Source organism: Phaenicophaeus curvirostris, chromosome 2 (assembly GCF_032191515.1).
Source record: "Phaenicophaeus curvirostris isolate KB17595 chromosome 2, BPBGC_Pcur_1.0, whole genome shotgun sequence".
In the NCBI taxonomy this organism is placed as follows: domain Eukaryota; kingdom Metazoa; phylum Chordata; class Aves; order Cuculiformes; family Cuculidae; genus Phaenicophaeus; species Phaenicophaeus curvirostris.
In genome coordinates, this window is record NC_091393.1 from 36,017,410 (window position 1) to 36,045,276 (window position 27,867).

The 27,867-nt window shown below is 35.0% G+C and overlaps 1 protein-coding gene across 2 annotated transcripts in view; it reads right to left on the reverse strand.

Moving 5' to 3' along the window:
- AK9 (adenylate kinase 9) overlaps nucleotides 1–27,867 on the reverse strand; it is a 66,954-nt gene that overhangs the window by 26,456 nt on the left and 12,631 nt on the right. Inside the window, exons 8-20 of one of the 2 annotated variants that reach the window (XM_069851705.1) lie at nucleotides 27,619–27,744; nucleotides 25,522–25,596; nucleotides 24,199–24,297; nucleotides 23,764–23,903; nucleotides 23,373–23,553; nucleotides 22,784–22,928; nucleotides 20,375–20,494; nucleotides 18,470–18,603; nucleotides 17,664–17,820; nucleotides 14,348–14,459; nucleotides 13,832–13,902; nucleotides 8,312–8,434; nucleotides 558–764 (exon numbers count right to left, since the gene is read on the reverse strand). In XM_069851705.1, the coding sequence (XP_069707806.1) occupies nucleotides 558–764; nucleotides 8,312–8,434; nucleotides 13,832–13,902; nucleotides 14,348–14,459; nucleotides 17,664–17,820; nucleotides 18,470–18,603; nucleotides 20,375–20,494; nucleotides 22,784–22,928; nucleotides 23,373–23,553; nucleotides 23,764–23,903; nucleotides 24,199–24,297; nucleotides 25,522–25,596; nucleotides 27,619–27,744 (1,690 nt within the window). Of the gene's footprint in view, nucleotides 1–557; nucleotides 765–8,311; nucleotides 8,435–13,831; nucleotides 13,903–14,347; nucleotides 14,460–17,663; nucleotides 17,821–18,469; nucleotides 18,604–20,374; nucleotides 20,495–22,783; nucleotides 22,929–23,372; nucleotides 23,554–23,763; nucleotides 23,904–24,198; nucleotides 24,298–25,521; nucleotides 25,597–27,618; nucleotides 27,745–27,867 lie in introns of those variants that run through there. The other variant, XR_011336968.1, reaches the window with a different exon arrangement.

Genomic DNA, 27,867 nt, shown 5'->3' on the forward strand with positions numbered 1-27,867 from the left:
TATTTGATTATAAATCTAGCACAACAGATGTTTCTGTTAATAAAACACTTGCATTGCAGTAAAGATAGGAAAAATGTAATGTGCCATAAAAACACCAATACTGTAACAATCCAGTCTTGAAACACAATCTGTGCATGTGGGTAGATCAGATTATTACACGCCCTGCAAGTGTCATTATCTTCAATGAATATTGTACATAGGTGAACCTTTGTTATCTTTCCATTTCTCAAACCAGTATCCTGAGCAAGTAACTGGAGAAATGTGATGTCTGAATATTTAGGAAGATATTATGTACATATTTGTATAGCTATATATGTATTTTTCAGTTTATATATTTTTTTCCCCATTCTTCCTGTGTCTTAAAGGCTGCTACTGTGCTTTTCAGCTCAGACAACATGTCTTGGTCCCACTTCATGTGACTAACACAGAACTCAGTATAACCTTCCCCTTCCCTATACAATACTCCCCTTCCCCTACCCAATACACTCCTCATACAAGCTCTCAAAAAAAACCCTTTTGGTAGGTTAAGCATAACTCACATAAGCAGTATTACTTACTTTCCATAACCAGCATAATTTGATTAAGCAGACTTTCTGGAGTTTGCTCAGCAATCTCCAAGACAACAATCTGAACTTGAGACGACAGGTTGATTTCTGACTCCACTTTTTGCCAGTCATGCATGAAAAGCTCAATCTTCTTTTTAATTATTTCCATTTCTGGTATATCCGGGAAATCATCCTCTGCAAACTCGGGCAGTATGATTTCTGAAAATCAAATAGTATATAGAAGGCAAAGCTCCTCTAAAATGTTTTACAGTTTGAAGTTATCTTTGTATTTTAGGATTATTTCTATGTTCCTCAAATATGGTGACTTTTTTTAGTGCTGCTTCCTCCCCTCCCCTGTAATTATGAATTATTATATAACTAGTTTACAAAGACACTTTGAATATATCAAAATTAATTTTGTTGTTATAGTACATACTTACACTTCTCCAGAAAAATAAACCATGTCAAACTACTTAACTAAATTTGCATGTGGTTATTCAAATTGTCTCACAAACAAATACAATGACTCTTTCTGTAAAGAAATATAAGAATATACAGTAATTTTAAAATTATGATTTAATGCTGAAGACATTTTGACAGGCTCTCCATGTGGTCATGCCTCATATGAAACATGCCAGCATAAGGAGAAATAATGAGTAAGAAAACTAGCATGTACTGCAAAGAAGCAACTTCATGTTCTGACCTGGTTCAGGATCAGTTACTGAAGCTGCTGTGGGTGTTCAGGTTGCATGTTAGGTTACTGTTCTTTTTCAAGTGGAGCATGTTCTCTTTGAGTGAGTAGGAATATAATGCATACTACTAGTTGTTTTTCTTTTCTGGCATAAAATCTCAATGTACAGATATTAATAAAGTCTTCATTTACTCAGACAAAGCCACACAGATGTATAAAGATCAACACTGCAAAATTGCAGAGCAAATAAATGTAGGGGAGAAAGGAAAAAGAAGAGACGAAACACAGAAGTCCACTTCAGTGTAAATATCAAGGATATGAGGGATGGTATTGAAGATTGAAATCCTAAATTGATAAAGGCAGAGCAGTGAGCTAAAACTCTATGCCTTAAATTACAACTGATACCTCTAACCATAACTAACAAATGAGGCAAGAGTGGTATGCAGAGAGTATGATCCACCTTTCACAAGTGATATGTAAAGGGAATGTCTCAGTTCTTGGATAGTTGATGTTTAATCTTTGCAAAGATGCTGAACACACTTTTGCCAGTTACATGAAATAGAAACTGTGGGTGTTAAACAGCTTGAAATTTAAATCTATTGGTTCAGAGAACTGGAATCCTTCTGTTTTATAACCAAGTCTGCAACAGAGTTGAAAGAGAGAATTAATTTCTTCTGACTTTGAAGCCTCATTTGTGTTATTTAATCACTAAACCAGGTGTCTTAAGAGTTATGAATGCATCTTTCCAATTCTGCATTGTTATAAATATATAGAAATTAATGAAAATTTTCTGTTATATATTCAGAGACAATTTGACCTGTGCAATGAAAAATTAAAGTTTACAGCAGATAATGGCATAAATAATGCACTACATATGCATTACAAATATACTGAATATCATAAAAGAATTTGAGCCAATTTCAAAGAAAAGATACTTCTTTCTTCATTGATGACAACTTTAAAAACTCCAAACAAAATAATACTTCTATTTGTAGTCCCTAAATCTTAAAAGTTGTTTTTAAATACTAAGAATTCCCATTTAGAATAAGTTTTCTGTTGAGACACTTAGGCTCTTTCCAGCAAAATGGATAAACATGCTAAAAGTACTATGATAATGCATTGTCCAGGAAGAAATGGGTATTGCCTCTATTTATCCTACTGACTGCAGGGAAAACATGCAGGTGTTGAAGGCTTGAAGTCCTTCAAAAACTCAGAGGAGTTGCATCATACTTGAAAGTCACTGTGTTATTCACAGGATTCTCAGGAACAGCTTCTCTTACACTGCTGGCAAAACCCCTGCAAGAAGCAGCAGAATAGGTTTGCCATGTTCTCGCACCGTGACTTTGTGTGCCGTTCCACCTGCACTTTCTTAGGTATATACTTATATCTCAAGAATGCACTTATTTTGCAGACAAAGGCATGTTATACCTATGACTTATAGAACCCAGATACTCATGCTATGAAGCAACAGAGATGAATGTCTGTGTGGTATGTGTGGAGTAATTCTAAGAAGTACCAACAATAAGATGTAAAAGTTAATTTCTGGAGGCTAGAATCATCTGGAGCTACACAAAGATAGAAACTGTGGATGCAAATCCCAGCTGCCAGTCAATGCACTCCAGCGCTAAGAGTATAGAAATGCTGATAATAACAGCAATACAAATAGGAATGAATAAATAACTGAAAAATTTAGAAAAGTATATACCATAGCTTCCCTCTGTGGATACTTCAACTGAGAAACTCACACAAAAAATTTTGGCTTTAATGAAGCCATGTGTTCATGCAGTAATTTATTTAATGTGTAAGGGAAAGAAAATACTTTAATCTCTTAAAATACATTGTGAGGAAATCTGTAGTGCAAGCTGTTTAAGATCAGCGAAGTCCAAGCCTGTCTCCTAACACTGGAAAGAAACAAAAAATTAGAGAAAGAATGCATTACAATAAATGAGGAAATTCCTAGGTACTACTCATGGTAAACGTAACAAAACCGTACCACATGTGTTGTGATACTTGGTGAGCAAAGTAACAAAGGGATAGCTGCCTCCACCACCATCCATTTTGCTGAAAAAGCCAGAGGGTATTAAAAACTTGATATTGGCACATTAACAGAGAAGAAGGATACTCATTGGTTCCTAGGGCTGCAATTAGTATCCATTTAAACATTGTTCAGCCAGGAAAGTCCTGAGACAAGGTTCTGTCTCAGCTAGAAGAAGATATAGAGACGCCTAGATGATGCCATCTCCACCTTAAATCTCCTTATTAAATCCTGGAGATGATAATAAGGAGATGCCATCTCCTTATTAAATCATGAACACTTTCTGGCAGCAGCGATGTGATGGTGCTGCAGTTCCCATTCCCGGCACTCATATAATTTGCAACCCCAATTTTCTTCTTTTTTCTTATCATTTTTCTCTTGTGTTCTGCTTAATAATTCTGATATGGTGTCTTCAGCTAAAGGCCAGAAAAGCAGTTGAAAGCAATGACTTAAGTGGCCTGGTACTACTGTACAGTTAGCTGGGACTTCCAGTATATGCTGTGTTTGTCTCTTGCCAGAAATGAAGCGGCAAGAAAGAGCTTGAACAGTGGATGGAGTGATTTTCTGCTTTGCTATAATTTTTCCCTCCTCTTTTTGTTACTGTCTTGTTTTGAATTTGAAAGAGCAGGAACAGATTTTGACGCAAGCAACAACAGGCTCAGCCTATTCCAATGAACTTTTACTGATTTTTACAAGAAAGGACCATTACTACTATTTTTCCTTATTTAACTTCCTACATGTAAAAAGGAGAGATATGACTAAACATGAAAGCCTTACTTTATATCTTGTATATTAAAAGCTTTGAGCATTTTCTTAAAAATACAAAACCCCAAAACCATTAAAAACAGTGTTTTATGGTTACTCCCTGGCCTTAAGCAGGCCAGTGCTCACTATGTGAAATTGCAGCATGGTAATCTTCATTTTGAGTTTGCCCCAATCTGAAAAATCCAAAAAATTTTTCTGGCTTATGAGGAGTTAGATTGCCCTGTTACAATTTATTTCTTTAAGAAAACTAGTATTTCCTCCCAGAACTGAATGCCTTTCAATCTTCTCTTGTGGACTATTGAAAAAATCCACAAATTTTATTTTTTTTTATTTAATTGCCTAGCTTTTCTTTAACGTGCTACCAACTAAAACATCACCTGGAATTGTCAACTGCAGCTGGAATATGTGAGTGGCTGCAGGACAAGGAACACATACAACAATTTTTCTGACTTGGATGGCTAAGCTACCTATGAAGCTATCTAACTATCAAAGGTAAGTGCCACTACTGTCTTCTAGAAAAAGGCAAGCCAGTGTGCCATCTCCAGTGTGTTAAATGTCAAAAAGCTAGAGTTAGGGACTCGTTTTATTGTCTGCCAAATTTTAAAAGATGTAGCATTTCAAATAGATGCCGACTTTTTACATTTCTTCATGGCTCTCTAAGCTTTGCCCCTTGCTAGTTTGCTACTTGTGTCTCTTTCTACAACCCTTAATTCCATGCATTCCATGCCCATGAGCCAGGACCCAATGTAAGCTCCAGAGGCCATGCCCTCCTCCTGGCTGAGGTGGTGGGACCAGCTCTGGCTGCTGAGACCTGTACTGGTGGCCACATTATCACACTCTGCTCCCAGCTCGCTGGGAACTTTTGGCTCTCACAGTGTCCTGACATGCTGTCCCTGAGATGAAGTGCAAAGCTTTATTTTAATTGAGCCACTTAATAGGTTAATAAATAAGCATTTTGCCAAGTATTTTTGTGATCTTTTATAACGAAGAGTACTTAAGGCATTCCCTCTTCTTTTTATAGCTTTGAACATTGCTATTAGACTGACACTTCAGTGCCCAGCCTTCCCTATATTTGAATGGTTATTAGTCCAAGCATAAAACAAAAGTGCAAAAGGGCGTATCATTAAGCAGAAACACAGCGCAGGTTTCAAATAGTCTGACATTGAATTAGAAACTTTTTTTTCTTTAAAATGTTTATAAACATTTGCATTTTACTAAACTACACATTCATTCTATACACACCTTTACAATGATCACAGAATCACTATGTTGGAAAAAAACCTCTAGGATTATCAAGTCCAATCATTCCTATTAACCAATAAACCATGTTTCTACCTCTTGCCGCAATTCTAAATAGGAACATGAAAATACCTTCCTTTTTATGTACATTAAAAGATGTTGTGCAAATGTCACAATTAATTAGGTTGCATTCTGCAGTGATCTATTCCAAATGAGACAGAGATGTAGCCAGGTAAAACCTGCTTAAATTTGGGCACCACTAATGTGTTATGTAACGATGATTCCATTAGGAACACAGATTTTAAGAAAACAAGTGAAGGATACATTAATAGCTAGGTTACTCTAACTGTGTTTTGCACATGTTATCCCTGGCACGTTCACGCTGTACCAATCATATGTGCTGCCTCATGAATCACAGCCCTATTCAAAGCAATAATATATGGAAGAAGTAATGGATGCTGTCTGGACCTAGCCTTCAAAAGAACGTCTTTTATAGTCCTGCCCTTTAACAACCTCTCAGTTCTGAGTAGGTCATGAAACCTTGGCAAAATACAGGCAGAATAATGGATTTAAATGAATATTTGACATCATCGGAGACAGAATATTGAACATGGTAACAAATCCACTCAATAGAATGCTTCCTACATGAACCTTAATCTCAGAAATACAATTCATGTTACACCACTCACAATAGGCTGTATTTAGCAAATGATGGACCAGCACGTGTTCCAGCTTTGATTCTCTACTTTAGACACGTAATTACATGAGGTTACCTCTGAGAGTTTTCTTGCTTAAGAAAACACATCCAGCAACAATTATTACACAATTATTACACACTTACGGAGATTTTTAATAGATTACACAGGCCTAAGCAACCTGGAGAAATATTCTGCTGTAAAGAGGGGAGAGCTAATAAAACAAAAAAAAAGAATAAATTTCTAGGGAAAAGGTACAACCAAAAAATGGAATAACCCAAACATTTGGTTTTGGTTCAGGTACTTCAGCCTTACTGTGACAAAAAAATGTTGCCTCCCTGGCACTTGCTTTGTTTCAAACCGAGTCTTAAGAGACCAAAAATACTAAAAATACTTTTAAGTAAGTAAGGCAGCTGCGACTATGCTATTAGATATAAGTTACAATAATTCTACTTGCAGAGGTGGTTTACTGTGAGAAGATATTTTTAAAGAAATAAGAAATATAGTCAAGAAAAATACTTTAAAAGGCAGTAATGTTTTAAAAATAAATGGATCTAAAAATGCAAACAAGTTCCCTTCAGAGGAGATGGTGGTCTGTCTAACAGTGCTGTTAAGTCTTTTCCTTATCACAGAGGTGATAGGAAACAATCCTCCTCAGCACTAAATCTGGAGCCTTTGCAGGGAATGCCTATATGGCACTCTCTCATTCTCTTTGCTGTGTGTCTTCTTTGCTTTTACTGAGCATAGTTACCATAGAGACAAACAATCCTCAAAGGCTTTCTCCCCACATGTTCTCCAAGTGAGTTGCTGTGGAAGGAAAGGCTTTAATTTTATTTTTTTTTCAGTGCTCTGCTAGTATTAGATATGACTTGTTCTGCCCTCAGTCCATATTCAGCAACAAAGAAGATTTAAAAAATCCTTCTTTCTTCCCTTCTCAAACCCTGCCAAAGCTGAGTCAGGGACACAAGAAACCAGCATGTCTTCTTCATTAAGGTTTGACTATCAAAATAAACAAAAAGGCAAAATATAGAATGTCAGTGACCCTTCCATTCTTTAGAACTGATATGTATTTCATGATGAATATATTTTCATTTGTCTTTTTGACACAGACAATACAGCTTGTTTATATAGACTTTTCATTACTTACTTGTACATATAGGCTGCCACATAATTTTCAGCATATTACAGTGACATATACTTAGTAGACAAACTTGTTGTGTGTACTGATTTATGGCTTTTGGAAAAAAAAAAGCAGTTCAGATTAATTTGATTTTTTTCTAATGCATAAAAATGTGTACATTCAAGAACTTGCTATTTAAAATAAAAGGTTTCATCTTGGATTTATTTATCTTTTGGACTTCACATATTCTAAAAATTCTAGTAGATAAAAGCTAAAATGTATCTTTTAAAAACTAAAGTTGATCATCTTCAATAAAGATGAGCCGCCTTCGAAGTGTTTTGTTGGGTTTTTTTTTGAGAGAACGCTACTACAGGATTTCATGTACCTTTTCATTAGATTATGGTTCTATGGAGTTCCATTTGCTGCAGAATTTTACTTTATACTGAAAAGAAGAAAACACAACTCTGGGAAATCTAGCAAGCTGTTAGCAAGCCAATGGGTGACTAAGGAAAACGCATCATTCACATCCAAAGTTAAAAATCATCCATTCTCATTTTTCCTAAGATCCCTTGCCAGAGGGAATGGACTAGTATTTCTGCCTAATGTGATACAACATTAATTTGAAAATGGCCTGTAGAAACAGCATTTGTTGAAAACACATGTAGGTGTTTATGAATAGTGCAATTTGATTATTTCCTGCTCCCCCTGCCATTTTTTCCTGGTATTATCTTCTTTCTACTTTGTGGGGGGAAGGGGAACACAATCCATGAGAGTGACTTTCAAAGTTGTTTTTGGTTTCTTTTTTCCCTCTGATTTCCCTGCCTTATAATTTCATCTTGTAGAGAGTGCTCATTGATTTCTGAATCCAAGAGGTTATGTCAGCCTGGAATTTCAGCAACACTCTGTTTACTATTTCCATAGATCCCTGCACACATTTATTAATTTGGTATTTAGGCAGTAGACGCAATAGTGGGATATTGTTGTTTTTCAAAGAGCAAACAGCTGGTGCATTATTTTTAACAGGAAATAACAACATGCTTTTAATTATATTTATAGTTGTTTAGATATCGTGACTATTACATTACAAACTTCATTAAAAACAAAATGTTAAGGTAAGGAATTATAGTTACAACTTTCAAATATAGTAAAAAGCCCACAGAAAAGGAAAGCATACAGTTCTTGATATTAACAAGTAAGAGATATATCTGCTACAAGGCCAACCTGTAGGTTTAGGTTCTCCTTCATCACCTGCAGAGTCTGGACTGGACTGGACTCCAGAACTGGACTGTTCCTGGGATATTTTTTCAGTTTCAGGTGGAAGGTGCTCATCATTGCCCTCGAATTCTGCTGGCACAAATAAAATAAATAGTTCAACAAACCCACTGAGGAATGATGGAGGCACTATACAAATAAATATATTTTTGGATCACATTGCAAAATTTATATTTGATCACCTGCAAAAAATGGCATTAGTTAATTTAATGCTCATTTATTGCAGACAAACCATTTTAAGATCAGCTACCTGATCTGCAGCAAAAGGCAGAACTATTAGATCCATCAGATGCTGCATGACTGAGAATAAAGTGGAGAAGTACTTTAATTCAGTGCTTTTATGTAAGAATATTTTTCATTCATTGTAATCTAGGTGTTCTGTGCTCCAATAGGTAGGTTCATAACCTATCTGTTCCAAATTTTGAAATATTTCCATGCAAAGAAATATTTCCATGCAAAGACCATGCAAAGGGGCTCACTTAGTGTTCTACAGATCAGCCCATATTAGGCAGAAGCGCATCTGACTCAAAAAAGGACTAGTGAACCTGGAGGCTGGTATAATTTTTCTGACTGTATCAGTCAGTCAATAGAGAATATTACTTTTTCCAAGAAGCCTTGTTTTGCTTATGTCCTTAGACCATTGGGAGCATAATAAAATACCACTAGTGTATCTCAGCATGTTATAACTACACAAAACTGAAATCATATTAAACAAGAATGTATTTTAAAATCTGAAATTAAAAATTTGTTTCCATGTACATTTCCTTTTTTTTTTTTTTTTTTTTTTGGCAAAGGAAACCACAAGCATAATGAAAAGCAAGCAACCCCCCCCAACCTTTAGTGTGTGTAAAACAGAAAATTCCTCAGTTATTCCAGCTTTTTATTTCCTTTTGATATATAGAGGATTGCAGTCAGGCATAATGAGTTTTGATGCTCTGTAATAAATAAATCAAGAGGCCATAATACACACAAAGATGAGAACAACATGCAGGAAAATGTGTGCAAAATAGAAGACACTTTGTTAAGGCTGTCAACATGCAAATTTTCACACACAGACATAAATTAATCACAGACAGTCCTACAAACTTCAATGGAAATAGCTGTGCCACAGAGGCTAAGCATGTTTAAATTTTTACATTGTGTATAAACACTTGAGAGACTAAATTTACAAGATTGGTGCTGGATAGATTCAAGGAAGACAGATGGGCAGACGTTAAACAAAGTAAATGGTGAAGATGTCCTTTTTCTTACAGGTGTTCAGAAAGTGACAAGAGATTTCAGAGAGACTGATAGCTCTAATCATAGGCTTTTGTTCTTTTTTTCTGCAAATGAATGCATAGCTGTACTAGCCAAATATACTTATTGTTTTATGTCCTTAGCCTTTATTTCTCTGCATGAAAGACAAAGAATTGAAGAACTGAAAGCCTTTGGGATCTAATTGAGGTTGTTCATAACCTATCTGTTCCAAATTTTGAAATATCCCTGCCCAAAATGCTTTGATTATGGATATTAGAATGTAATTATTATACCTGGCTTATGAAGGAGGCCAGAAAGTGGCTTTGAAGATCATGCAACTTTGCTCAAAGACTGAACAAACTGTGAAATTATTATCACTACAGCTTGTTTTGATGTTTGTGGTACAAGTAATTTGCTCTCCCATCTGCAGATTAATAAACTGTCCTTGTTAAGATACTCACTGCAAAGTCTCCAGTCAGAGGTAAAAAACCCACAACAACAAATCAGGATGCAAGTCCGCCAAGAAAAACAAAGGAAATTTATTCAGAAACTGTATGACTGAGCACACATCCACTGCCTAGTAAAAGCTGTAATTATAATTGATTCCAAAAAGCTTTTCTTTTCAGACTGAAGAGGAAATGTCCTAACATACACAGGTTTAATTATTGGTTTATTTTTGTTGTTGTTTATGTTTAAAATTTCTTAGTTAAACACAAGGATAAAAATAAAAAAGCAAGAACATAAACCAAGAGCTTAAGAGATGGTTACTGATTCCACACTCCACCATCTGTAGTATGAGAAAGGGGGTGTTGGGATAAATATTAAAGAGCTTACTAGAAATATTGATATCAACAGCTGTGAAGGACAAGCACGGGAGGTGACAGCTGGAATTATCAACTCCAGCTACGCACTTATTTCTTGCAAGACCATCTGCCCAAATAGCAAGAGTAGCAGAAGAGACATCAGTTAAGATCAGGTTGTACTAAGACATCACCCTGAACTATAATGTGACACAGGCATATGAGACACAGGCATAGTTGAGTCTGCTGTGGTAAAGGGGTGATCCCACGCAGAAAAGCAGGGCTGCCAAATAAAGTGCATAAAATAAAGTCTTAAAACATGACAACTGTTTGCTTCAGTGGATAAGATGATAAACTGTATGGGATATTTTCTTGCAGAAATGTGGCAGGAAAGAAATCTGCCACTTTTTACCTCAGAAGACTGGAATGAACCCACAAATTCACCTGAAGCTGTCTACAGTGCCTGAAATATATTCTCATGAAGTCATATAGATGTCTCCTAGTATAAATAAATCCATGTTCACACAAAGCTGCTGCAAAAATGCTTAAACGTAATAAGAAATTACTGAAAACAATATAAGGTCAGAATAATTGTGTCAATGGACACGAAAAAAGTTATGGGGCTACAATGTCCCAGTACACACTACAAATGAGTTACCACATAAACTGTTCTGTGTTTCTTCAACAGACATTTTCAGCATTGAACTTAACTTCCTAACTGACTTAGAGAGATTTGTTAAACTCACCCTAAGTCTCCTTTTCCATTTATTTTCACTCTCATTAAGGCACGTGTAAGTACCTTGCTTATTACTGGAACCTTTTTTTCCTTTTAAATATAAATGAAATTATAAATTTGAACATGCTCAGTCCTGAAGCAATCCCAGTTATTTCAATGTTCCACGGAGGTTACAAAAATTGCAGTTATTGAAACACACATTTATTTATATGAGACATCAAAAGAGTATGATTGGGGCTCTGAAGGGTTTTTTTATTTGAGTTCTCATTGTAATACCATAACTGCTATATTAAAAAAACCAAATTGTGAGCATATAATTCATTCATATTTTTGTAAAGACATGTCACATGGGAGAAGAGTGGCAGTCAATGTTCTGTTGGCAGTACAGGTCAAATCAAACAGATGTCAGGCTAAGAGCAGCATGAGTGAAGTGTTTTGGTGAGTCAGTATTTGATTATTGAAATCAAATGTAGGCGTAGGAAAACATGATTTTCTCTGAACAAGGACCTACCACGTGTTAAGAGCACAAGTGTGTATATGACACTCTTACTTCTATCATTAATAATTGTAGTTTTAATATGCTCAGATAAAAATTAGTTAGATATTCAAAACTATGATAAACTTTGTTGAGACAGAGACAATAATGTATTTGTGTATATTTATATTTATTACTTTAGAACTCATTCACTTCAGAGAAGAGCTATATGTTTAATTAGAAACTACAAAAAGTTATAATGTTGAATTTTTTAAAAGTTTATATGTAATTTAAAGAACACTACAAAACTAGAGCATTTTTTTCAAAGAGTAAGTAAAATGTTACTTAACTAAAAATTAAAAGCACGTATCATATTCAGTCCATCTTATACTAACTGCACAACTTATCCTTTGTTATATGTAAGCAAAATAAATGCCACACTGGATATGAAAGAAAGCCTATGTGAGACATATTGACAATACAGAACATAAGCCTGGCCATAATATTTTTCTACAGAAACCAGTATGCTAGATTTGAAAGGAAGACAGTAATAGCAGTCTAGGCCCTCACTGCTGAGAAGAAATAAACCCATGGCCCTCACTGCTGAGAAGAAGTAAAACTTCAGTTTTTCATTTCAGCTCCATGTCTTGGGTGATAATTGAGGCTGTGTCAGAAGACCTTGAGATCCCATAGCAGACAAAGCAAATACTCTAAAGTCCCCAACCTAGTTCTTAATGTAGAGACAGATACCCATGCATGGCACTCTATCTTGACGGCAGATCCAGATCAGATAGCAACATTCTTCTAAGAAAGTAGGCAGCGACCAAAGAAGGTAAAAAGGCAAGTACAACCCTGCAACTTTTTTGACTGTTGAGTTTTAAAAATATTGCAACTAACTGGAATTAATTGTAAACATCAACCCAATTGACAGAATTGTCTGAGGTGCAAAAATCCAACCATTGGTTGGCCTGCTCCCTAAACCTCACTCCTCACAGATTCACTCTTGGCAGGACAATTACATTTCATTGCTGCAAAGCATAGCCCAGTTCTGATATGAAAGTAGGATCATTACAGGAAATAGAGAGTGGCTGCACAAAAATAATATGCTGTTCTGTCAACACAGAAAGAAGCAAGAAAGTCTTCACCCAAAATGTTTTATTGCTATTAGGGTGAAAAGCTTCATGTAATAGACATAATTCTGGGATTTTTAATGTTGTTAGGTTATGTTATTAAAGGCTAATCTCCATAAGCACAAAGAAGGAGAGGAACAATGATAGCTGGAGAACCCCAATAACCTAATCAGAAGAAACATAATCTTGACTTGGCTCCCCTCAGGGTCATTAAAAGAGGATGATGAAGGCATTGTCTGGGTGTGAGATCTACTGAGATGAGTCAACCAGAGAGGGTCTCCCTGGTTGATGGGGATTACTGCCTCCGGGGTATGAGATTCATTGGGGATGCCAGGAAAAGCAGTTTGAGATTGTGAGTGACTTATAACATCACAAGGCATTTCTGAGATGCACCAAAGGCAAAGAGAAGGAGGGATCAAAGAGGATTGGGGAGGAATAAGTGTGGATAACAGAGTAGGAAGAGAATGAAAGGGGAAATGGGAATACATGCTCAGGCTCATTACTGCATTACTCCATGAGGATATGGAGCTGCAGCAGCCTCATCTCTACTGGGGTACTGGTTTCAGCAATTCATAATGTATGTTGCTACCAGATTCAGCAATTCCTCATGCGTGTTAAGAGTGCCTCTCCTGAAATGATTCCCATTCTTTTAATTGCTTGTGACTGAGCTTCCTGATGGAGGAATAGAAAATCAGACAGTTTTCCCATTATCCTATTAGCTGTTGGCAACGTTCTATCACTGTTTTCTAACTTGTGTGGGGATACAGATTTTTTGATAAGTAGGAAGTTTCAATACAATTAATAACCCATTTAGAGAAGTTACTAGAGAAGATAGTACTCTCCTTTGGATTTATTGAAGACTAAAACTGTACTGTTTGATTCCATACACATCTCTGTTCTGTTACATCCATTAAGAATGACACATAGAAAGGAATGCCCATATCAGTGAAGGAAGCAGAGATAGTAATATGAAGTCATTTTTCAAGATGTTGAATGTAGAAAGGAAATCAAAACTGTAAATCCTGCGTAAGAACAAAATTAAGAAATTATCTGAAACATATTTAGATAAAATAGAAGTCAAAGGATACACACCATCACCTTCATCATCATCACCTTCTAGAGACTGCTCTTCCTCTGATGTCAATGTTTCTTTCATTTTTCTTCTGTAAGCAAAAGATTATTAATCGTAAGACATACAAATAATACTGAAGCGAGCTGCAGATATATTAAATGTAAAGTAAAGATGAGTAAATATACCATTGGGAAGTGAAATATAATTTGCCTTATACGAAATACAGAGCAAATCTATTTTATCATCTAGAATGTTATTGTCTCATGGCATCAAAAGGCTGGACTAATGAAAAGGCAAATGAAAGGCTAATGAAAAAGCACTTAGCGAGAGAATCTTCAGCCACCACATTTACTGTTCTAAATAAGATACTCCCCAAATTTAACACATACTGGATTATTTCCTATACATCACAACTAGTCTTAATGTCCTTTTTTTACTACATTTGTGTTGACAAATGTGCTGATACCTTTAACACAAAGTAAGGCTAGAATTTTCTTTAGCTTATTTTATATGGTCAGATATTTGGAATATTTTACCTTACTTCTTCTTCTTCTTTCTTTTTTAACGCTTCATCTGTTAGTCTTTTCAAAATCTTAGAATTAATTTCATCCCTATTTGCTAAGTATGTTCTGTGTAGTATACAGGCTCCTGCAGTACAATTACACAACAGTAACGAGTTTTATGCATTTCTATAAAATTAAATTTATTTGAATTAGGAACATTATTTAATAAATTATAGGCAACTTTCCTACTTCTTTTAAAAGCCAAGAAAAGACATATATTTCACTGAAATGTTATGCTATTAATTTCTAAGGTTTTAGAGCTCTGTTTCCAATTTCAAGCACCTAATAAACAAAGCCTGGGATAAGGGAAGGCTATGATGAAGGCCATAAGGCAAGACAGCACGGAAAGGGTAGCTCTTATATTTCTGTATATCATGCTTTACTCTAGTATTTATTTTGTTTGAATGTATGAAGAAAACAGAAGAAATAATTGAAAAACATTAAAATAAAAATATACATTATGTACATAGCAATTCTACCACAGCTAATTGACAGAAAGAAGGATTAAGCTGTTCCTACTAGGAACTCCAGTGATTTATTTACTTAGGCAAATACACTTATGATATACACCTGTGTGGCTGAAATACATTTCCATTAGTGGAGTTATGCCAGTTTCATCTCACTTTACTCATATTTGTTCCTCCCATACCACACACAATTACTCTCAACTAACATAAAATGTATTTTTATCTAAAGGTAAACTCTGAGAAACATGTTACTTAACTGTTAGGAACATTGGTGTTGATTTGAAGCAGATGATAAATTTGTGTGAATGGTTTCTACTTCAATACTTTCAATTAAATGCGGTTTTGAAAAAGTTAGGATGAGTGAATGGAATATAAAAAAAAATGTTCTTGGTAAACACATCTTTAGACAATTCTGCTCTGGTATTCTTCCTAAAAAAACTTGTAACAGTTTTCAGTAGTTTTGCTTGGTGGCCCGGGTACGCACTTTCCCATCTTTGTGTTTTCTCAAAGTATTATGAGAAGCAGCAATGCCAAAGAGCATTAATTTATAATATTTCATCATTCAGTGTCCCAATGTCATTGAACTGAAGTAGCTTTAATTACAGAATTATGACATGAAGAACATCCAGAAGAATCACAAGTACTACATTTTAACTAATCATTCTTTCCACCTTGAGTACATGTGTTCCTCGCTCAGAGGATTCAGTATTGTTTCATCTGATGAAGGATTTCAGTATTACCTGATCAAATTGAGCCAGTGACCTATAAGCCTTTAGAATAAGGGATAAAAAAATTAGCAAAGTCCTAAGTAGTTGACTTCGGAATATTTGCTACTGCTGTCACCCAGAAATAAGCTAGTTTTCTAAAGGAGCAGGTTTGTAGGTAGGTCAGCTGATTCTGGTTGAAAGAACAGCGTTCTTGCAATGTCCTGTTTTAATGCAATTGGAAATCTGTTAACAAAATCTCTGTGCCAGCACAGTATTTTACTTTTATTTGTTATGATAGGCTACAAACAGTATGACTTGTATTTGATTTGCATGACTTGTTTTAAGCTGAGATGGTAGAAATATATGCTTTATAATTTGAAGTATGTTAATTCATTTCCTTCCATCAGTGAATGAAGCCTCGAAGGAAAATAAATTGTCATTGATACATATGAAAGCCTGATACAGCTCCAGGGATGAAATTGGGGTATAGACTCATGATCATCTCAAACACAGTAAAATTGGGAATGATGGATTTCCTTACAAGCCTGAAATCTACTTAACATAGGGCCAAATGAATTGTGTTAAGAATGCAGGGGGATTTGCTATCTGATATAAAGACTGTAACAGTGTTAGATCAAAGAGAGGTATCATCAGGGTTGTGAGCACAAAATTTAAGTTTCATGAAGGATCTCCCTAACTTCTAGGAAAGGTTTACACTTATGCTTTAAAGAATCTGCTATCAGACTAGAGAAAGAGAAGGTGATTGCATGAAAGAGATGGCTACCAGGAATATAAAATAGATTGTTTAGATTAGAAGAAAAAATTGAGAGCTAGATTTTGATAACTAATGGGCATGGCAGAAAAGTGTACATTGCAGGAAGGAAGCACCTGATTTGAAAGTCCTAGAGAAGTCTTCATTTGAAAGACTCTGCTAAGGACTCCAAAGTTATTCTCTTTCCAAAATTAAAAAATGTGCCTGTTACCATTGGCCATTTTTCAACACAGTTCCCATGAAGAATTGTCTGTTCCCAAAGTGTTTGATATACAATAAAGCCTTTTGGGAATGATGAGGCAACCTTTTGTTTTATCCAATTAATTTACTAAATTATTAAATTCTGAGAAGTGAAGAGAAAGTTAAATAATTCTGAAAGCATCTCTCCCACCTCAATCCCCTTCCTGCAGAAATGGCTAGAGCTTGACTCTTGACGTTTGTTATTTAGTACACTGCATTAAAATCACATTACTGCATGTCAACTACATGAATAAGGTGCTTTTTGTGGTTTTAAGAAAGGACAATGCACTGCGTCCCAACAACTAGGTTCATGAACATTTCAATATGCTTAAAATATCTGCGAAGGAAAGATGAGGCACTAAAATGCAATTTGTCCTTATGTTCTTTCTGGAAGTATCTGAAATGAGGTCTTCTTGAATGATAGGAACAGCAAATATGATTTTCTGACAAACATTGCATCTAGAACTTTCTCATAGAAATGTTAGGTCTATGTTTAGTCTATATATAAGCTCCAGCCACACTGTAATACTTGTAGTTAAATGTTTAAGGTGTTACAAAATTTCACAAAGCTCAGTGACTAAGAAGTTTAAGTACTGTAGCTAAGCAAGGATGAGAGTCATGACATGCTTCTGAAAATCAGTTCTGAGTAAACTGTGTAAGTCTCTGAAGCAGAGAAAGTTCATATCTGTAATGTGATTCTGCCGCTGGGAAAACCAATGAACAGACAGGGAAATTGGACTGAAAGGCACATTGCAAGCTGGTGGCCAGACAGACAGGGAATATAAGTCTGAAATAGAAAGCATCCCTTGGACTTTACTGCTGATTGTAAATAGGAGGAAAATGTAAATAAGATTATAAGTAGGAGGAATTGTCTTTACTGCTTTTGTAAAGCATTCCTGATTTCAATTCTGTGTAATTCCCTTAATCTAAATAGTAAGAAAGCTTGGGTACACTTTATTGATTCACTGTTTCTTCCTCTGGAGACCCCTGAAACTTTATAAATGGGACATAATTACTAGTTTTTCTTATAACTATGCTTTATACGAAGATACCAACAGAGAAAAAAATAAAATAGTAAGTTTCATTAGTGTGCATTTACTAACCATCTTTTTCTGTATTCTTCAGACAGACGATAGTATCAGGTAAAAGTCTTTTTTCTGATAAAGCTGACCAGTGATCTACTGACAGAGGGTAGTTATCCACTACCCATCCTCCTTTTTCGGGAGCACCAGGAAACCTGTCTTTGTTCTTCTTCATAAGCTGCTAGAAAATGTCAGGTTCAGTAACATAAAAAAGATTAAGATAGTTTCTGAGTTTGTTCAAAAAGGCTGCACAATACAAAATTATTTTCTAAATGTTATGAATTTTCCATAGTGTCATTTCAGGTAAATAAAAAGTAAGACATTTCTAACTTCATATGTTGAAATGAAATAACATTTTGAACAAAAAGAGATTAATGTGCCAATGATATTTTAAGGCTACCTATCAAGAATTTAGATTCCAATTTTGACAGTTACAAATCAGTGGACATCCTTGGATGAACTTTCATATACAATTATTTTCAAACACTGGTAACTGGTTTTCATCTCTTTAATAGCGGCTAAGATTATAAGAATAGGGCAAGCATACAGTGGTACTTCTCTTGGATAATTCTCTCAACCTTTAACAATTTGTAGCCCAGGTACTTCGCAAGACAGAAATAATTCGTATATATAGTAGTCCTCAATAGATTTGTCTTCTTTGATCTTGCTCAGTCTCTTCTCGATCCTATGTAAGCTTTCAGACTGTGTGACACAAACTAAACCGATCTTTAAAATGGAAAAATTAAGAACATATATCAACAATTTATTAACTGTTACAAGCTGCTTTTAGAAAAATGTGATTTACTACAAAGTACTTGTCATTTTACCTCCGTAATAGTTCTCTCCAGTGCTTCAGCATATATTTCAGGTGACGGTGTAACTTCAGAGACTGGTGCGCTTTTTATGGCTTCTTCTACCATTGCTTGAACTTCTGGGTGGTCAGCAGTTATCTCTGACATTCCTAATGACATAGATTTGTTTGAAGTGCTTTACAAAATCCTGAAATACTTATTTCCTCTGGTCAGGAAAAACTGATAAGCAATTAAATTCAGCCACTTCATAATTACAGTGCAGCAGTCATTTTAAGCAGTATTACACAATCATACTGAGAAAGAATCAAATACCAGTTCTTCTGAATGCAGTTCTAGAGGGTCTTTCATAAAGACAGGTTATAAGGTCCTGGTTTGCTCTGTCATTACACCCTCACCTCCCTCTTTTTAACTGTATCGTATTTTCTACCATTAAGTGAAATATTATTTCAATATGAATGGAATGACATGTGTGTACTAGAACAGTCAGGCACCTGAAGTACCTGAAAATTTCCTTTGATTTTATTTCTATTTGATTCCTAAATCAAAAGGTTGACCAGACTAATTGAAAAATCAATACAAATTATAGATCAAGTCAGCATATTGTCAATAGTCAAGAAGCCTGCATTCCCAAAGATGCATAGAACATTCATACTGGATCCATATGTTGTTATTAATTGCTGACATAATGGACTGTAATTGTTTAAAATCTTTTTAAAGGAATAATCAGAGTTAGTTCACAGTTTATATACTAATTTGATAAAATTTGGTGAAGAACTGTTTTAAGCAACTGCAATATCTACTATATGAAGTGCATAATTTGGAAAAAAAAAGCCATATTTGCTTTCTGTTAATATTTTTTACTTGCATGCACAAATTTACACACTATCAGATTATTTTTGCCAAGTTACAAGCTCCATGGAAAAGGCACAATAAGTGTTTTCATTCTGCAAGAAACCTCAGCCTAGCCCAAAACCAAACAGACTTCGCAGTTATCATATCTAAAGATATCATTTTCTACTTCTCAAGTTCAAGAAACAGATTTTTCTTTAGTGCTCACTTTAGTATCTTTTGCTGGCATGGAATGTCATAAATTAAAGGAAGAATATAATTGAAGGAGTAAACATTTTTGTTTAAAAAGGAAAAAAAAGTGTCAAAACTACCTCACAATCCACATTTATTTAATTTCCATTATAGATTCTTATAAATATATTTCCTTAATTTTCATTAATTGGATCTACCTAATAATCTATCCTCCTTGGTCAACATGAAATGTCAGTCTGTTCTGTTCTGCAATATACTGAAAAAAAATACTATTATTTGTAAACCATGTCAGGTTTACAAACTTATTTGATCTGTTTAAGTATATTTCAACAGGTCAGTTAAAACTTAGCATACTTTTAAGTTTCTTATTTTTTTTTCAAGTGCCAAAACCTCCCACTCCTGAATTCAGATCCTCTTCGTTTATTTTTTGTTTGTGCATGAATTAACACCTATTTTCCTTATCTATTAGAAATTCTGATACAATCTTATGCTATAAAAAGATATGTAAGTGAAAATGCCAAACTTTTTGTCAAAATACATGCTTAGCTCCTACAACAGTGAGTTGGAGCTCTTTCTCCTGTGATAAACAGGCATATAATGTAGGGGGAGAAATTTAGGAGAAACTTAGAGAAGGGCTTAGCTCGCTGTTCTGCAAAACACCTGTACATTCACTTAATAATGAGTTAATATCTTTCAGTGGTGACATTAATCGTTTTAAGTTTCACAAAACAGCAGTATCAGCAACAAGGAAAAAAGTTTAGAATAGTCTTACAAGTGAAAATGAGGGGAAAAAAAAAGATAATCCTTCACTTTTTAATTTCCAATACACACTGAAGGCATGGAATGATATACTTAAAATAGCTAAGTATTACTCTTTACCTTTTTGGATAATGGAAGATTCTGAAGTACCCCTCTCTTCCAAGTTTTCTCCCTCTCTGATATTAGTGGTTTCTTCTGAATCATCTGCTTCTTTGGCACTACTATGTTCTTGCAGGTCTCCTGTAGTTGTGAAAACATATTAAACTCACAGAAAAGTAGAAAACCATCTTATACAAATACTTCACTACAAAATCCATCTGACTAAAACAGCTACGTGTCAGCCTCCTCTTCATCTGCAGCCTCCCCAGCCTGTGGAACCCCACACATGCCTCCTAGAAATCACAAGCATTTTTCCAGCCCTCGTGAAGGCAAGACTAACACCCATCAGTCTGTGAGGCACAAATGGCTCTCGAGCAGTACCAGGTCTTATATGCCTGCTCTTCCCCTGAAAAGAAAAGATATCAAAACAATGAAAAAAAAAAAAAACCCAGAAAAGAGTTTAAATATACACAAGCCCTGAACAGATTAAATACCCTTCCCTATTTCCCTCCCAAACAGAACAACGTGATTCTGTTTGAGGTGGATGTCATCGGAGCACATTAATGGACTGGGACCCCCTGAGCGTGTGAACATCACCTTTTCAGCTTTAATCTTTCCCATGCTTTGGTACCTACAACAAAGCAGTCTTGGAACATGTGAACTAATTGACTCATCCCAGGAGCACATTTACTATGCTGAAGCCATACATATACTGCTGTATCATTACTGTATGGCTTCGATCTCCTGACCTCCTCTGACAGGAGATAGTGACTCTGTGGACTTAACTGGAGTTTCATAGCCTCACTGCCTATCCCTGATCTGGGCTTGGGACCACTGAGGACAGTCAGGGGGACATTTGCCTAATAAAACTGATATATAAATTTTGCAGAATTTTTAGTGATTCTCTGTAATTCTCTCAAAAGGCAGAATTTACTAGATAACTGGCTAAATAATTTTGCTACGAATAGGAAATGCCTTCTGGAATAGTTACATCTAGATCTAGAGTCAGGCTTCCAAAAATATTTCATTTCCCCTTCTGTCATTTTCTTACTTTCTATGATAATTTACATCCTTCATCTCTTGGTAGTTCTGTTTTACAATAAAATTGCTTGAGCTCTCCAAGGTTATTAGTTAGGATTGATTTCTCATTAATCCTAATACGATTTCACATACCTGTCCTCAATAGTACAGCCAAGAATATGGAACATAGCATTGTTCAATGGTTTTAATTTTGGTGTCATAGTTCACCATTATTCTTGCTGCAATGCCAATGGTTTTTGTATCACTGTCAGCTTCTATTTTTTGCAGTAACAGAGGAGTATACTGACTGCTTGTCAGACATGTATCTACCCATGAGTAAGTCAAACACATTGATTCCCTGCTTGGTTGAATAAAGCTAAATGGCCTAATTGTCCATTTGAACCATGACTAAAGATAACTGGAATGGGTAATTCCAATTCAGTGGAAAATTTTCATTTAAAAAGAAATAATTTTGGGAAAAAACCCACAGAATTTCTTGCAAAAAGAAAATCCAACTTTGAGAGCAACGTTCCAGTACCTGAAGGGGCTACAGGAAAGCTGTAGGGACTGTTTACAAAGGCTTGTAGTGACAGGATGAGGGGCAATGGGTTTCTGGAGAGGGGGTGATTTAGACTAGACATAGGAAAGAATTTCTTCACCATGAGAGTGGTGAGGCACTGCACAGGTTGTCCAGGGAAGCTGTGGCTGCCCCATCCCTGGAGGTGTTCAGGCCAGGTTGGATGGGGCCTTCGGCAGCCTGGTCAGCGGGAGGTGTCCCTGCCCACGGCAGGGGTGTTGGAACTGGATGGGCTTTAAGGTCCCTTCCAACTCAAACTATTCTATGATTCTGTTATGATTCTATGAACTTCTGATTAGAAGATTTTAAATTAACATTTTATTTTCACCTTCTAAAAATATGGCCTGAATTCATCAAGCTGCAAAAACCTGGGCAGCTTAAGAAGTCTAAAAGTGACCCGAGCTGGAGAGTCGTGCCACCTGATACACCATACCTGGAAGGCTACTTAAAAGCGGAAAATCTCTAGGTTATGGGTTCACATCAGCCTAGCTGACAAGCTGCTTTCTTGAAGAAAATTTAATTTCTGCAAAGATGTAACTTGTCAGAAAGTCATTCAAATGGAAATTTCCAACCAATATCAGCCAGAAACAATTTCTTTCAAAAAGCTCAGAAAACTTACTTACATACTTGCGGTGCTCAGCTTCAGAGGATATAAAAAATACTGAATTCTACTCACTTCTCCCTTCACTGCATGTTCTTTTAGTTCAGACTTAAGGCACAACAACCATTACAACTTCTGTAATACTTTCTAAGTCAAAGTGACAGCAATCACTTTAGTTAAATAATCTAAAACCAATAAGATAGATTCAAAGACCATGGAACACCTTATTCACCTGATTCTTTTGACTGCAGTTGTAATTCCAACTTATTTTTCACTGCTGTTATAGCCTTATCCACTGTATCCCTTCGTACTTGCACAATGTTTTCTTCTCTTAATACTTTCATATGGATTTGAATGAGTTTGGCCATGTCAAGAACCTAGTGAAATGATTTGAAAAAATAAAAATATCACAGAAGACAAAGAAAACATCTGATCCAACTCTATACAATGAAATTAATTTGGAAATGCTCTGCAAATCTCAGAAAAAAATTACATGTTATTCAAATGCAAGTTTTTTTTGTTGAAACATTAATTTCTAATTTGCATTTACTTTTATTTATCCTAGATATAAAAGTTGTTTTTAGTGTTCTTACGCTAAGACAAATAACTGATACATACATGTTTGCCTTACATAGAGGGTAAATACAAATATTTTTTAAATATAGCTACTTTTATATATATGAATGTCACTAAATTATTATGTCCCCTTTATAATCTATATGCGAAGTGCATGTTAATAACATAATAGGAATAAGAAAGTGCTTAACAGTTTCCCAAGCCTCAGCTTATACCCTTGTTACATAAGACATTTATAAACCTACCTTTCCCTTATATTTGTGTGCAATTAGGTTACAAATAGTTGTTCTTCCAGAGAATGGAGGACCAAATACTAGCACTTTACAAGGAGGAAGCGGCATTGGTGGTAAGAGGTAAGGCCGTGGATTCAACATAAATGTTTTCAATGCCTCTGGGGATGATAGTATGTACATTTTACCTAGAAAACTTGAAAGAGAGGAGAAGATAACAGATATATGCAGTTATCTTATAAAGAAGAAATAGAAATAATAGAAATAGAAATAGAAATAGAAATAGAAATAGAAATAGAAATAGAAATAGAAATAGAAATAGAAATAGAAATAGAAATAGAAATAGAAATAGAAATAGAAATAGAAATAGAAATAGAAATAGAAATAGATGTCCAATTCTGCTGACCTGACAGCCAAGTCTGGGTTTCCCATTACAATATCACCTCCCTTTAGAGCCACAGGACATGCTTGTCCCCATCTGCTTCTATGCCATCGACATGTGTGTGCTATTCGATTGTAAGATGACAGGACCCGGAGAAGTTCATCCTGTTTATTAAAATAGTAATAACAGCATGTGGAAATTCTGTCTGAAACTATATATGCCTTGTCCTTAGTTTTTATAAAATATTTGACCGGAAAACAAGCAAACCCAAAAAGAAAAGCACATCATGTGTGTGTGGGAATAACAAGGATGAAATATGTGTTTTAGGCATGCTGAAATATCATGTGATCAGAGTCAGTTTAATAGACTTTTTACAGAAGGTGAATATATAATTAATATATATTACAATATATAACAATTATTATTACTGTCAATCACATTTTAGAAAAGCACACTTACATTTTCCAGTCCCTCCAGCATTTCTTCATCTTCACTTTGAAGTCTAGTTATAGGAGCTCCATTTCGAAGACCCAGAGACTGAAGTCGAACTACCACTGACTGAAAAGAAAAAACCTCTTGAATTAAAACCAATCAAAACTGCATTTCTCATCCAAAAGGACCCCCAAGGTATTTTTAAAATTGTAACTTATTATTTATATAATGGCCACATATACACTAAGGCCCAGTCCCTAGTTTTGAGTCATCCTAGTTATTGAGATGAGTTTCCACTGGTAGATAACAGCGGTGTAAAATGCTGAATCACAGCCTTTATATCCTCACTGTGCTGTGAATCCCAAGCCTTCTAAAGAAATAGGCTGTGAAGGATTCTTTCCCACAAATCAGTGGAAGTATTCAGATAAGCTTTAGTCTGAAAAGGAGGAAAGTCTTTTTAGGAGATCAGATTATGTACACTTGGAAGTAATAAAACTCTGAGTAATTTATTTAAAAAGATACTTAAACCAGACATCTATCAATGAGAATCAAATGATATTAAATTTAATGGAAGTATTTCCTGAATGTAATCTTGCTTGAATATAAGTGTTCTTGAAATGAAAAAGCAACTTTTGTCATGTTTGGACTAGTTTCACAGTAAGTCTTTGCCTTACTTTTAGGTAAAATGGATGCAATCAGTACACAACATATACAACTTAATTGCCTTTGCTATAAATTTTCTGTTGTAATGTTCGCAAACAGAGAATAAACTAGGAAATTTTATGTTTCAACTCTGCAAAATCAGTGGAGGTTTTTTTTCCCATCGGACTACTGTTGGCAGTAAAGCTAAGCATAAATTTAAATAGTATTTACAGAATTATAATTGTTTCAATTTGTTTCAAACAACAAAGGGGAAACTGCAGGAGCACCTCACTTCCTACATTGCCAAAGACAATCTCTCACTTCATTTTTAACCTCATACTTTATGTTCTGATTTGAAGCAACTGTTATTTCTGTGGCATAGGATACAATAATTTATCTTTAAATTTTATCAGTGTATTTTTTAATATGGAAAATAAATTGCTATGTTGTGAGCTAAAAATCTAGACATCATCACTCAGCAGAATTGTAAAAAGAACAAAGTGTTCTGTAAAACAATATCAAAGTTCATAACAATGCTGTCATTACTTTAGACACCAGCAAAAAATAAGCCATTTCTGTAAGTACATCATACTGAATATGTTTAAATTTCTCTTTTTTTTATCAACACCTTAATAGAGAAAACAATCCACAAAACTGAGAAATCATTTTCTAGTGGAGGTTAACTAAACTGATGCATCGCTTGCTTACTACAAGGAGATCATCTGGTGGCTCATTTCCATCCAGTTCAAGAAGATATTGACAATCCTGTTCAGCCATCAAGTCCTGTTTAAGAACAAAGGCATACTCATAAATTGTATATAGTTAACCACACAATGACATTGCAGTTCATTCTGTTCCTATACTAGCAGAAGCTGGGCTCCTGTGGACTTCAGTAAAACCAAAATTCATCATACTGATGACTTATAAAATCTTCCATAAAGAAACTTTTCTTTGGTGATAAATAAATAGAGGATTAAAAAAATGGAGTTACGATGGGTTCAGAAAACGGATTAAATGTCCTAGCTCAAATGCAAGAGAGCTACAACAAATCAAGTTAGAGTAGTGTTTTGTGTATGAACTCAACTTCTAATTGTCTAAATGTCAACAATGTCAATTAAACAGATTTCTTGGAAACAACAGGCATGAGACAAATATTTTCATTTCAGTCCTGACTTTCTGTTTCTGTAAATTTTTTTCTGATATTCAATTTTCCCATTAGTAAACAAAATCTTAGACTAAAATACACACCCTATGTCCATTGTTAAAGTCTCTGTCTGAGGACTGAGATCACCCACTCTGTTCCTGACAGATGATGGTATAATGAAGGTGACTTTATCACTTTGTAGGTAATCTGTTCTAGTTCTCCACTACACTTATGGCTAGAGTTCATTTCCTGGCATCTTATCTAAGTCTTCTACACTAAAAATTAAATTATTTGTCTTACCTTTGATAGAAATGGATAATAACTAATTACTTCTTTCTACCACTCTTCTACAGAGAAGATAATAGTTTGTGTTTTGCTTATATGTAATTGTCTTAGTACATCCATAATATTTGCTTTTGTACAACAGCATCACATTTATTGACTCATTTTATGACTAAAACCAGTCAGTCTGCAGTACTGAGGCCTAGCCAATTATTTCACATGCTGTAGTTGTTCATTAAGTTTCCTCCCTAATTGTAGTATTTCACACTTACTTCTACTCAATTTCATTCTAATAAATTATCAAGGAATCACAGTATGTTATCTGAAGTTCTTTCTACCCATTCCAGTTCAAAGTGCACAAATTATAAGCTTTTTTTTTTCAATTTCATCACCTGTACCTGCCAATGACATAGATCTATGTTCCTTTAATGTATTAGTAGACCACTACGCATGTTCACTAATACATTCATCATTAATGAAGTGTAAGTAAGACCTACCACCTAGCAGAAAGTATTAAAAGTGTTGAATGTTGGTGTATATCCTAAAGTAATTTAATCTAAACATTTTTACATTAGTTTTCTTACGAGAAATACATGTGAGATTGCATCACGATTAAAGATAGAACAATTTTTGCTTTCCCTTTCACAGCAGTAACAGGTTTGTTACTCTAGCAAGGGATATTTTACAAGTTTACACAATTTTATCTATAGGATTTTCTAATCCATAGGGAAATTGAAGGGCATAGATAAACAGTAATTGTCAAGTGTGCAGCAAACACAAGGCTTCTGCACTTGCTTGTACCAGTAGATTAAAAAAAAAAAAAAGAACAAATTACTGGGTTTGTTTCGGTTTTTGGGTTTTTTTGTGGGGGAAGATACATGATAAATCCAACTTTCTTGAACACAACAAGGAAAGAAAAAAAAAACAATGTCACACTTGCAGATATGAAATAGATGACAAAGCAAATTGTTGGGCTAATTATTTGGTATAGAAATCTGCAGCCAATAAAGCACATGAGGAAGAAAATTGGTTGGAGTGGAAGGCAATGAATGCAAAGAATAGATTTCTTACGGGTCTGCTTGCTAGAATGGACTCTGCTAATGGTAATGACACACTGGGCTTTTCAAATACTTCAGTAGATTTAGGGAGTGCCTGTGGTGGCAGGTATGGTTCATCTTTGAAACTCGAAGTGTATTACTTCATATTGACTCCAGAGTAGAAAAACACCTAGAGAGGACAACTTTCTATCATTGATCTTAGGCAGAAGTTGTAGTATGCCTTGTGCCTGCCTCCATACAATAAACTCAAAAAAAGATAGTGCAAAATATTTTAAACAATATTTTGTTATGTATAATCACATTATTTTGTTTTTTTCTTACTTCTAAAGGATGAAGCATTATATCCTTATACATTCCAACTCTTTCCTCTGCATTTTCAAGAAAATCTTCAGGTCTCTGTACTAACTGATGAAAAAAATCTGCCTTCATGGGTGGATCTTTTCCAGTCTGCAGAATGAAAAGGTAAATATTTCAAGATACAGAAATAATGTACTGAACTTTTTTTTGTCCTGACTCAAGGGTAAATAAATAGTGTTCCAGAGTGCTGAAATGAGTATCAGCCCAGTGACT